At 34.5% G+C, this 13,486-nt stretch overlaps 2 protein-coding genes across 2 annotated transcripts; one reads left to right on the top strand and one right to left on the bottom strand.

Annotated features, from left to right (window-relative positions):
• The first annotated feature begins 6,543 nt into the window (after positions 1-6,543).
• LOC110258557 (olfactory receptor 4K3-like) lies at positions 6,544-7,449 on the top strand. The gene has a single exon (XM_021081810.1). The coding sequence runs from the start codon at positions 6,544-6,546 to the stop codon at positions 7,447-7,449; it is 906 nt and encodes a 301-aa protein (XP_020937469.1).
• Positions 7,450-9,862: 2,413 nt separating this feature from the next.
• LOC100155561 (olfactory receptor 4F6-like) lies at positions 9,863-11,677 on the bottom strand. The gene has a single exon (XM_021081808.1). It carries the CDS (start codon positions 11,662-11,664, stop codon positions 10,726-10,728), a length of 939 nt encoding a protein of 312 aa, XP_020937467.1. The 5' UTR covers positions 11,665-11,677; the 3' UTR covers positions 9,863-10,725.
• Positions 11,678-13,486: the final 1,809 nt, after the last annotated feature.

Here is a 13,486-nt window from a genome sequence, read left to right as displayed (position 1 = left end):
ACTTGGAACTTTCCTAGAGTGCTCCATCAACCAAGACCAGTAAAATGTCTGTCTGGCAAAAACTCTCTTACAATACAAGGGAGGGAAATGAACAGAAAATCACCTTGCAGATACACTGCATCATAGCCATCCTACCTGCCAAGCTTATGTGGAGTTGAGAGAAGGTATGTCACTCTGCCCTCCTCTATATTCAAGTTTATTTTAACAGAGTTCCCCTATTTAAATATATTTGTATTCCCCTATTGCCAAAATATTCACATGATGGAACTTGAATAAACAGTTTACTCGTTTAGCTTTGGTTTCTGTTTCTTAAACATAACCAACCACACTTCAAGGTAGAGATGTTTGTAGCCTATGTCTCAAGACAGAGGACCTTCCTATGCCTGATCTTCAGCCAGGCTGACCAGTGGTGGGTTGAACTCATTGACACTACCCACATAGTTCATATTAAACCTACATCTTATGCTTGTACCTCATAATTTTTCCACATCTGCTTTCCAAAGCCCAAGTATCAATTTCCAAAATGTGAAGAGAACACTAAAAATGTCACCACATAAACATTTTCTCTGAATTTCTCCCTATTTCTCTAAAAGCAACCACTTATATTGAATTAAAAGGTATTTAAATATAAATTGATTTTAAGTAAATTGAAATTTAAAATACCCTTTCAGTTCTTATGTCTTCTAAAAAATTAAAAAGTCTCCTGCAAATGTATAGTTGACATGTGTACATATAATTATGTAATTGCATGGAAAGGAAATTGAAACCATAACCACCAATGTGAATAGGTGTTTCTTTTTTTTTTTTTTCCTAGTGAAAAAGTAACAGGAATGGATAGAGACAGATTTTCATAGTTCCTTCTCAACCTCTAAAATGTTGATGTCTTGTCAATAATAATGAATTTATATGATACTCTGTAAATGAAAATAAAAGGTAGGCTTCCATTATTTCATTATTTTGAAGGGTATGAATAATATTGCCTTTTACTCAAGGTGAAATCTAGATCATTGCTCAAATAACCACAGAAATTTTTCATACTTCACAAAGTTTCCCTAACCCCCTTTAAACCCCACTAGACAGCAGTTCAAGTCTGGATAATTTATCACGTGCATAGTTAGTGTACAGCAGTCACTAGCCCACTTCTCTCTGCTGGTCATCCCTGCCCACTCACCCGAGTCATCTAGGACTGGAAATTGCAAATTAGTTGTGAAATAAGGTTTTTCTTTTTTAAAAAGGACAAAAGTTAACCTAACAAAAGTTTTATGATAAAATGTGCTTAACTTCCACCATTAGAATTTTTATAATTGCCCTCACCAGGTTTCTTTCTGACCTTGACAAAAGGCACCCCTTCCCACTGATACTCTCATTTCACTTTAGAAACTCAGAAATGAAGAGGTCCCAAAGGAATACAGCATGGGTAGCCTGAAAGTTTCCTACCCGAGAGGCCATTCTCTACCATAAATACCTGCTCACACCCTCCCATGAACACTGATCACAACAGAAAGTGGAATTTTCTTTTGATGTAATATGATTTTATTTCTGATTCTAGGTAGCATGTGGACAATGCTTCATCCTTGGGAAAAAGTATGATCAAATATGGTGTCTCTCTGGTAAGAAGATGGATAGTCTAAACTGTAAATTTCTTAACTTCTCTAGTTCCCATCCTCAATCACATTTAAGGCAATTTCATAAAGTTTTAATACCATTTTTATGCATACTAATTAGAATGGTTTGAAATTTGCTGCAAGCCTCCAGGAATATCAAGGAGTTCTTCTTCCAGCTACATTTTGGGGCTTCTGTACTCCCTAGGTAAGCATCATAAGGAATGCCTTCTACACAGTGTCAGAGATCCCCAAAGCCACAACCATCAGGGTCTATAGGCTTCCTGAATTAAGGAAAACTGTGTTCTAGCACAGATATGTAACAAACAGAAATTTTCAAACACTGAGAAGAATGAATTGTTACTAATTTAGCTCAGCAAGAAACCTGATAGAGATCGGAGATAGAGAAGTATCTCAAAGGGCATAAACATCAATAGTTACCATGGAAATGGAATATGCTCTAGGAACTGAACAGAGGGAGACCCAGAATGATAGCACAGAGAAAGGACTGGAGTCAGAGAGCTCTGGGTGTGCACTCAGTCACACTATTTGGCAGCTCTGAGATGTCTAACAAGTTGGCGAAACTCAGAATAAGACCTATTTCATGGGGTTATTGTGATGATTACCAGTAGACAATGTGAGTGGAAATTTCTGGCACATGGGAGGTATTCAGAGATAGAGGGAGACACTTAGTTTACCCATGATCCTGAAATTAGAAGCTCAAAAAAGAAAATGGAAATGATCTCATTTTCTTTTTTCTTTTCCTTTTCTCTTTTGATTCTGTTTTAATAAGTTCTAAGTCATTTGATTGTACTATTTTAATCTTAAAATCTTTAGACTTTCCTATCCCAACTATGATTGCTTAACACGTATAACTCTCATTTATATAGCTATTTAATATACTTATTTTGGTAGTAATATTTTTCTTTTGTAACAAAATACAAAGTTCAACTGAAATAATAATAACAAATTTTAAAGCAAGTATTAATTGAGACAGCAGGGATCATTATACAACTACAGATGTAATTAAAAAAAAAGAGAGAAAGCAGGCATAGCCTTTTACTCTTTGGTATAATCTACAACAACTACAGACTATTTCTTTTTCATTGAAATGCTCAAAAGTGATCACAAGTCATAGAAAACATTCAACAAATTCTTGCTTACGATACCAGGAAAAATTAAAAGCTCCTCCTACATCTAGAACTTTCTAATTCTATTCTTATTTTCATCCCTGGTATATGGTAATTATGGATTTAATGGGAAAATATAATCAACAGTTTCAATTACAGACAGCAGTGAGGGTAAATTCAGACTTAAAGAGCAAAACCTGAAGCAATGAGTGCTAAGGACAATAACAGAACTATTTTTCTTTTTCTTTTTTCTTTTGCTAAGTTTTGATTATTTTTAAATAAGCTCTGCTTTAAGTCATTTGATTTTTTTTGTTGTTGTTAGAGTCTTTTTTCCAGTTGATTGAGAAATAATTGACACACATCACTGTATAAGTTTAGGGCATATAGAAGGTTTGATTTACATATATTGTGAAAAGTATTATCATTATTGGTTCAGCTAATATTCATTTTCTCATGTAGATGTAATAAATAGAAAAGAAAGAAGAAAAGAAGAAAGGGAAATAATTTCTCCTTGTGATGAAAACTCTTAGGATTTACTGTCTTAGCAACTTCCTATATGTCATACATCAGTTTTAGCTGAGTCACCACGTTGTACTTACATCCCTAGAATTTACTTATCTTAATACTAGAAATTTCTACCTTTTTTTTTTTTTCCGCTGTACTGCATGGGGACCAAGTTACACATACATGTATACATACTTTTTCCTCCCATTGTTGTGTTGCGATGTAAGTATCTAGACATAGTTCTCAATGCTACACAGCAAGATCTCATTGTAAATCCATTCCACCAGCAATAGTTTGCATCCCCTAATCCCTCCCACTCCCTCCTCTCCCCCCAGGCAACCACAAGTCTATTCTCCAAGTCTATTATTTTCTTTTCTGTGGAAATGAACTTTCTACCTTTTGATCCCTTTCCTCCAATTCCCCCTCCTTCCACCCTCCACCTCTGGTAAACACAAGATCTCTTTTTCTATGATTTAAAAAAAAAATATTCCTCAGATAAGTGAGATTGTACAGTATTTGTCTCTGTCTGACACTTCACTTAGCATAATGCCTATAAGGTCCACTCATGATGTTGTCACAGATGGTAGGAGTTCCTCATTTTTTATGGCTGAATAATATTCCTGTGTGTGTGTGTACCACAACTTCATTTTTTTGATATAATGATTTTAATTTTTTTCCATATAGCTGGTTTACAGTGTTCATTTGATTTCTACAATTACAGTCTTAGAATCTTAGATCTCCTTCTCCCACTCAGGATATAATAGAAAATTATTTTTAATTATATATGATTAATTGTAACAAAAGCTTAATATATCTATTGATATTGTTAACTTAGTAGTACTAAATTATTGTCTTTTGTAAAACAACTAAAATATATTAACAACTTTTAAAGAAAATATTCGGTGAGAAATCAGGCATAGCCTTCTTTAGTTTAACGTATAACAATTATAGTTTATTTCTTTTTCATTGAAATGGTTAAAAGTGATCACAGTACACAGTAAGAAAACATTCAATAAGTTCTTATTTTACCATACTAGCAAAAAGTAAAATACCCTCTTACGTGTAGCATTTTCTAATTCTGTTTCTTATTTGCATCCCTGTCATCTGATAACTGTATGGACTTAAACAACAACAATATAATCAACAACAGCTGTACAGTAGAAATTGACAGAACACTGTAAACCAACTATAATGGAAAATATTAAAAATCTTTAAATAAATAAATAAATAAATTGTAGAGGGTAAATTTAATAAAATAAATTTACTGAGGGTAAACCAAGACTAAAGGAGAGCAATACCTGAAGCAATGACTGCCAAGAGCAAAAATAGAACTACTACATATACAAAGATTATTTTTCATACAGCCATGGACAACTTATATCTTATCTATGTCCATGGAAGTTTACACAGCTTTGACTTTTATGAACAGAACACATTTCTTCCTGATGATCATTATTTATTCTGTATGCCTGGAACATTCACGCTTCCACTGACTATTATCCACTTTCTTCTTGATTAGTTTATTTGCTCTTATACTTAGTTAACTATGTTGTGAAAATGTTTTGTCCTTTTGTCAAAACTAGCATTAATATCTTTCTTTTAATGGATCCACTTACTAACCTATTTATTCACTAACAAAATATTATTACCCTTCAATAATGTGATATAGTTTGTTTTTCAAATTTATGTATAATAATTATCTTTTGATCAGCTTCAAACAATAAAATGTCATTTTTAATGTTTTAGATTCCACACATAAGTGATATCAAACAGTATCTGTCTTTCTCTTATCTCACTAAGTGTAATATTCTCTAGGTCCAACCACATTGCTGCAAATGGCAGAAATTTTTGCAAATCGACTATTCGTCAGGAGAAAAATGTCATTTTTTGTAAAATGCTATTTTACCTCAGATTCACTGTACTGAATTGATCATAATTTCTTTTTAAAAAATTTTATTGATGTATGATTGACTTACAAATTTGTATTAGTTTCATATGTATGGCAAAGTGAATCAGATATAATCTATATGGGAAATATATATATATATATTTTTTTTTCCCCATATGGATTATTCAACCTATTGAGTAGATTTCCCTGTGCTATACAGTTGGTCCTTGTTAATTATCTATTTTATCCAGTAATGTATATATATTATTCCTATCATAATTCTTTTTTTTTTTTTTGTCTTTTTGCCATTTCTTGGGCTGCACCAGCGGCATATGGAGGTTCCCAGGCTAGGGGTCTAATCAGAGCTGTAGTCACAGCAACGCAGCATCCGAACTGCGTCTGCGACCTACACTACAGCTCACAGCAAAGCCAGATCATTAACCCACTGAGCAAGGGCAGGGATCGAACCCGCAACCTCATGGTTCCTAGTCGGATACGTTAACCACTGTGCCATGACGGGAACTCCATAATTCTTGACTCATAGCATATCCTCACAGTATTTTCCATGCCCATTTTTTGTTTGCTTATTTAATAACAAAATGATATATATGAAAACACAACCTAATACAAAACACAAATAGGTGAAAAAAATATACAACTGCTTATGTGCTCATCCTCACACTAATACTTAGCTTCTGTAAAACTGAGGTCAAGCACCTCATTTTTTTGTATACAGTTTTATGACTTATATTTCTGCAAAATATAGTTATTTTTCTTTTGCTCTTAATTTTATACAAATTATGCCATATGGATCCATTTTGGACCTTTTTTTCCCTTCATTACTATATTTTACTAAAATACATTGACATCATTTTATTTTTTACTTTATGATTTTTATGTTTTCCATTACAGTTGATTTAGTGTTCTGTCAATTTTTACTGTACAGCAAAGTGACTCAGTCACATATATATGTATGTATATGCACATGTATATACATATACATATTCTTTTTCTCACATTATCCTTCATCATGCTCCATCACAAGTGACTGGGTATAGTTCCCTGAATACGGCCAAACCAATCTGAACATGCCCGATCTCATGTGATGTCATTTTATATAGTCTTACTTTATTTGTTACAGTTCTATTGTCCTGATTATTGTAAATTTCTCCCTGTGTACCTATGCAAGTGTTTATCCTGGGCATGTGTTTATCCTGGGCATGCAAATGGGAGTGAAATTTTTGGACCATGGAGTGAGTGTGTAAATGTTGAAAATACCAATTTTTTTTTTTTACAGAGTGATTATATAAATATACATACATCCATTAGAAATATATGAAAAACACTTGATGCACAGACTGTTTATTCAGAAAATCTATTTCTTAATATATTTTCTTTAGGTAAACTTAGACTGAACTAAATGGAAGAAGTAAACCAGACAGTGGTGTCTGAATTTATTCTTCTTGGGCTGTGTGATACATGGGAGCTACAGGCCTTTCTCCTACTGGTATTTCCTTTACTTTATTTAATCACCATTTTAGGCAACAACTTCACTGTGCTCCTAATTATTTCTGACCTCCATCTCCACTCCCCTATGTACTTCCTGTTAGCCAATCTTTCCTTCATTGACTTCTGCCTTTCCACAGTAATCACCCCTAAAATGATCACAGACTTTCTCAAAGAACACAAGACCATCTCTTTTGGGGGTTGCATGTGTCAGATTTTTTTTGGACATTTCCTTGGAGGGTCTGAGATGGTGCTGCTTGTGCTAATGGCCTACGACCGTTATGTGGCCATCTGCAAGCCACTCCACTACTCTAGCATCATGAACAAACAAATGTGTATTTGGCTAGTGATGACATCATGGATCACTGGCTTTGTGCATTCAATAAGCCAACTAGCTATAATTATAAAACTGCCCTTCTGTGGACCCAGAGAATTGGATAGCTTTTTCTGTGATATTCCATTGGTGATCAAGCTAGCCTGCATGGACACTTATATTCTAGAAAAGTTGATAAATGCTGATAGTGGGGTACTGGCAACCACCTGCTTCACTCTCTTACTGATCTCTTACACTTATATCCTGCTTACTGTCTGCCATCAGTCTAAGGATGGGGCATCCAAGGCTCTCTCCACTTGCACTGCCCACATCACAGTGGTGGTGCTCTTCTTTGGGCCCTGCATCTTCATCTATCTGTGTCCACTGGGCATCACCTGGGTGGACAAGTTTCTTGCTGTCTTTTATGCAGTCATCACACCTCTCCTAAACCCTGCCATTTACACTTTAAGAAACAAAGAGATTAAAATTGCCATTAAGAGACTATGATGTTTGCCTATGAAAGTCAGGATTTCACATTAGCAGAATGTCTACTGTGAGCTCCCTAAATTAGCCACACCTGTCCAATTACTTGGGACTAGGAAGAGTTCCTCAGTTCACATATGGAAATCATGTGTATCTCCAGATGTAAGTTCTGTGTCGATTCTACAATATACTACAATCCTTTATTGACCACTGAATGCAAAATGATTTCCCATTTGGGAAATCTGGCCCATCTTTATAATTTTGGTTGTTGTTCTCAGGACAACTGAAATTAATAATAATGTTAATTTTAATTATGACTATTGTTACTGTTACTTCAACATTGACTACCATATCTTTAAATTTTCTATTTTGCTAACCTTTTGTTTTTGGTCATGCCTGCACCAGCAAAAGCTCCCAGGGTCAGGGATTGAAACTAAGCCACAGAAGAGACAACACTGGATCCTTAACTGCTAGGCCACCAAGGAACTCCCTGCTAAGCATTTCTTTTAGCAAAGCATTTTACCAAGATCCTCTCTAAAACTTTTTTTAATAAGTCAGAGCAATGAATATTGTTATCTTTATTTTTACAGACTGATAGTCTATTAATTTACATTCTAGCTACATTATCTGGAAAGATATCTATAAAGGTAATCATTAAGTATTCCCCCTCACATTCAGAAAAAAAAAATAGAATCATAATGTGGAGAGAGTGTTGTTACCTCAATGTCATGTTTCAGTCATTTCTGAAACAGTGTAACTGTCTTCAGAATATATACATTAAAGACACGAATGTATTACCAACCTTTGGAGATTTTGCCTACATATAAATGGGTTAGGCAGTTCCTTATCTGTATCAGAAAAGAACATGGGGAAAGTGTTATTAAGGTAGGTCAAAAAGTCAAATTTTATTTATTTCTTTTTCTTTTTTTTGGCTGGTCCAAAGCATTTGGAAGTTCCTAGGACAGGGATCAAAACCACACCACAGCAGCAACTCAAGTTGCTGCAGGGACAATGCCAGATCCTTAACCCTCTGTGCAACAGAGAACTCCAAAAAGTCTAGTTTTAGAATAAACTATCCATTTAATTCACTGCAGTGTTCAAATAGCTTGTAAGAAACTATATTATGTATGCAGTTTGTGAATTATTCATTATTACAAATAATACAACTTTCTTAAATCTTCCCACTCCAGGCCTCAAAAATTATACATTGTATACAAAATTATACATTGTATAAAAATATCCATTGCATACATTAAACAATGTATACAAAAAGTTTACATTCTCTTATCCAAAATCCATTAATCGAGATATACTTCATATTTCATACTGCTTTTTAAAGATGACATGGTTCTGTGTATTTTGTAACATTCCCCACAGAGAGTCTGAGGCATAAACCCTCAAATAAAATAATTATTTATTGGTGTGTGAATATATCCATATCTGTTCTGATTTTTTAACTATTTTATATCTCTGTACACCAGTTTGGATATTGACTTGTCTTTGAATCCACTGATCCTTTTTTCTATTGTGTCCCGTCTGGTTTTAAACATACGTAAATTCATGATGTCAAATATTTATTTTTCAGCTCTAAAATCTCACTTGATTCTTTCTTAGATATTTTACTTCTCTACATAAATTCTACATTTTTTTCAATTTTTAAATATTTTTAATGGTATGATTTATTTTACACCCTTTGCTAATTTCAACAATTGAACTATCTGTGGTTTGCTTCTATCAACTATTTTATATTAATTGTGAGTTACATATCCCTGCTTTTTTGCATGTTCCAAAATTTTTTGTGTTTCACACATTGTGTATAAAAGATCATATAGCTTTGCCTTTATTATTCCTCCAGAAACTATTTACTCTTTTCCCCTATGAGGCCTAAAAGGTAAAGGTGTGATCATTTCAATCCAATCAAGTGCTGAGCCTATTTGAATGTGGATTGTAGACTTGATAAGATTCAGTACACTTCTGGTTTGTTCTTATTTCTTGGCTTTATTAATTCCAAGTTTTAATTATGAGTCTAATAAATCTCCTTCTCCTTAGTCTGAAAGATTGCATGTGGTTCAGTCTTGTCCTAGAACTTCTGAGCTTAGAACCTTAGTCTTATTCTCCTTTCTCCTGCTATTTTCAAAAGTATGGCAATTTCCACAAGCAGAAATATGGCTTTATATTTGTTCCTTTTACCCTATAATGTACCTAAGAAGAGTTTATTAAAAATACAAATGAAAGCAACAAAATAATCATGAGAAGGAAAAATAAAAATACACTGCATAATCCTGAAAAAACTTTGGGTCACAAATACTCAGGATATAGGCTCCTTTCATAGTTTGACAGTAAATTTGGCTCAATCTTCTAGTTACCAAAGCAAACTATAAATTAAATTAGTTTCACAATATCTACAGATCATATACACAAACATACCCATGTTTTAAGCAACAAAAGAGCTATTTAAGTTGCTAGAGAAAAATAGCCAGCAAAAATTTGGACAGGGCAGTTGATGGATAATAATACCAGTCATGATATATCAGATCAAAATCTTCTGACATTTGAGGAATATTTTCTGAACAGATTAAGTCACTATTTCAAAAAGTATGAAATAGAAACATATACATAAATTATCCTTCCCTAGGCCAAGTGGAGATGACTTAAGCCCATGATAAGTGAGATAAGCCAGGGTGAGAGTAGTAGCCACAGGCCAAACACATGAAACATACTAGAAACATGAGGCTTTCATTACGTTTTCCCTCCCACCATCTGTCAATCTCCTCTTATTATAATACATGATCCATCCTCTGTCAACTCCATTTGTTACACTTGTTTTTTTTTTCTCCAGGCTTTAAATCCTCTCTCACAAAATTTTTAAATTTCAAAAAATTATAAATTTAATAAATCATATCTGGGATTTAAATCAAAGGAGTAGAGTGTTAAATATTTCATAGTTCCTTCAAAAGTTTGAGTATATTATTTCTAAGTTAATTGTATTAATCAAATTCAGTTAGTTAATTGAATCCAGGCAGTTGTGTCTAAAGCCATAATTTCAGCAGATGCCAAGTCTGTAATATCTAGGCTTTTTCAAAAACTTCCCCCAAACATTTCCTGAGACTTTAATTCAACTGTCAAACAACTTGCCAACAAGAAGGTTATTTGGATGATTCAGTGTAACCTCATAATCAGTGATTTAGTCTAAATATAATAAAACGGTGACTTCAGGGAAAAAAGCCCCAAATTTTGTGTAATTATATCAGAAATTTGTATTAACATTTTCTTAAAGTAACTTGTGCTGTCAGGAGTTATTTAGGAGATCTTCTGCCAGCTCAGGAGCTGACTACTCAGTCTCCTCACTGCCATCTTCATGTCCTTGTTTCTCAATGTGTAAATGGCAGGATTCAGGAGGGGCGTAATCATAAAGTCCAAAATGGCAAGGAACTTGTCCACCGGCACCGTGGGAAATGGCCACATGTAAACAAAGATGCATGGCCCAAAGAACAAAATCACCACACTGATGTGAGCCGACAGAGTAGAGAGAGCCTTGCACAAACTGCCTGAGGAGCGTTTCCATACCGTCACCAGGATGAAAACATAGGAGACAATCAGTAAGAAGAAGGCGCCCATAGAAATGAACCCACTGTTGGCGGTAACCATGAATTCCATTCTGTAGGTGTCTATGCAGGCAAGTTTGATAAACCGAGGAAGATCACAGTAAAAGCTATCTATTTCATTAGGACCACAAAACGGCAGATGGACCACAAAAGCTACCTGGACCACTGCGTGAATGAGGCCAATAGCCCAAGCACCACACAGAAGCAAAAGGCACATCCGGGGGCTCATGATGGTCAGGTAATGCAGGGGCTTACATATGGCCACATATCGATCTAGGGCCATGGCAGTAAGCAGCACCATCTCAGATCCACCCAGGATGTGAAGGACAAATATCTGGAAGACACACCCCTGAAAGGATATGGTTTTGCGCCCAGAGCACAGATCAGAAAGTGTCTTAGGAACTGTTAAGGTAGAAAAACACAAATCAATAAAGGAGAGGTTGGCTAAAAGGAAGTACATGGGGGAATGTAGATGAGGGTCAAAGATCACTGCAAACACAACAAGGAGGTTCCCTAGAACAATTGTTCCATAACACACTGTAGAGAAGGCAAGGAGGAAATCCTGTACTGGCCTGGAGGGAGAAAGTCCCAGGAACACAAATTCAGACACTGAAGAGTAATTTGCTTTATGCATTGACTTTGTGTTACCTGAAAGGAACAAATAAAAATAATTATAAAAGAAAGTACCAAAACTACTGATAGAAGTAGACTTCATTACATTTCAAATTCTTATGGTAAAGAAAAGTCTTCACCCTGTTCACAGAGTTCTCTGCAAAAGTCTTACAACTGTTTATTAATTTACACACACTCATTGAACAGTTCACATGAAGACTTCCCATGTTTTTGACATTGTACTTCATTCTGGTATTAAGATGCATAGCCTGTCATAATGCAGATTATAGACTAGTCATGAAGCTACGCATTAAATAACTAATCACATAACTAGATGATTACAATGGTGGTAATATATTTGAAGAAAAGAACAAACTGTTAGGGGAAATAAAAGCGCTCACAGCAGTGCCATCTTCTCTAGAAGAAGACCTTTGTGCTAAGATCTAAATGAGGAATAAAGTGAGGAAGAATAGGAAGAGTGATCTACATATACAGAAGGCATGGGAAATACTGTGAAGCATGAAGAAACAGAACGGTTTGTAATTAATCAAAGAAAACCAGGAAGGGATTCATCAGGTAAAATTCTATGGCATGAAAAGAATTTAGTTCATATTTTAGAAATGATAGAAAGTGAGGCAGAAAAACGACATATTATATTTGTGCTTAAAAAGTTTATAGTAGCTTCAAAATGAAGAATGTAATAGATGAATTTGGGGGGGAGACAAATTAGGAGTGTATCAAAAGATCATATCAAATCAGTATAGAAAAGAATAAATTTGTCAGTAAATGGTGTTGACACAGCTTACCAAAGTTGGCAAAAATAAACTGAATTCCTTACCTTAAGACAGTAACTAAAATGAGTTTTTATTGGTTATTTAAATAAAAATAAAAGAAATAGAAACATACAAGAAACAGAGGCTTATTTTTAGATAATCCTTTATGTGAAAAAATACCCTTCTAAGCATATTCCCACATGTGCAAATCACGCAGGAAAAAAATGACACTTTCAGATTCAAAAATCTAAATCTTCCGTATCAATTTTTTTTTTTTTGTCTTTTTGCCATTTCTTGAGCCTATCACACAGCATATGGAGGTACCCAGGCTAATCGGAGCTGTAGCTGCTGGTCTACGCCAGAGCCACAGCAACGTGGGATCCAAGCCACGTCTGCGACCTATACCACAGCTCAGGGCAACGCCAGATCCTTAACCCATTGAGCAAGGCCAGGGATCAAACCTGCAACCTCATGGTTCCTAGTCGGTTTTGCTAACCACTGAGCCATGACGGGAATTCCCCCTTCCATATCAAATTTTTAATGTGAGAAAATAGTCATCAAAGATAATAGTAAATCAAATTTAATATGAACAAACACAAAAAGATTGTAGCCAAATATGAAATCCATGTAGTCAATATATGAAAACTAGTCAAATTCATTAGTGATTAAGGAATTGTAAATAAAAAATGGGGAGATATTGTTACATTTGTAGAAAACTATCAAAGTTAAAAAAATGAGTAACTTAGTGAGGCTGTGCGGAAACACGTTTTCTCATATTCTGTAACTCAGAGTACACATTTTTACACCTTCTCCAGAACACCAATTTCAAAATATATGTCAAATATTTTTAAATTACCTTATACCTAAGACCCTCATTACAAGAAAAAAAATTAAGGTGATAACAACAGATGAGCTAAAACACTTAGCTATTACAGTGGTAAATGTTATGTAATTATTTATGAAAAACTGAAAATTGGAAATAACCTAAATCCAAACAATAAGGAATTAAATTACAACAGTTCATCCAACTTGGAAATGTGCTCAACCTCGTTTGTAGTAAAAATCATAAAA

This window comes from Sus scrofa, unplaced genomic scaffold (assembly GCF_000003025.6).
Source record: "Sus scrofa isolate TJ Tabasco breed Duroc unplaced genomic scaffold, Sscrofa11.1 Contig2372, whole genome shotgun sequence".
Lineage (NCBI taxonomy): Eukaryota > Metazoa > Chordata > Mammalia > Artiodactyla > Suidae > Sus > Sus scrofa.
The sequence above is the reverse complement of the archived record's forward strand: the minus strand, read 5'-3'. Positions and strand labels throughout refer to the sequence as shown.

Bases quoted from the DNA above. Each gene is read 5' to 3' on its own strand.
- LOC110258557 (XM_021081810.1), top strand. From the start codon at position 6,544: ATGGAAGAAGTAAACCAGACAGTGGTGTCTGAATTTATTCTTCTTGGG.
- LOC100155561 (XM_021081808.1), bottom strand. From the start codon at position 11,664: ATGCATAAAGCAAATTACTCTTCAGTGTCTGAATTTGTGTTCCTGGGA.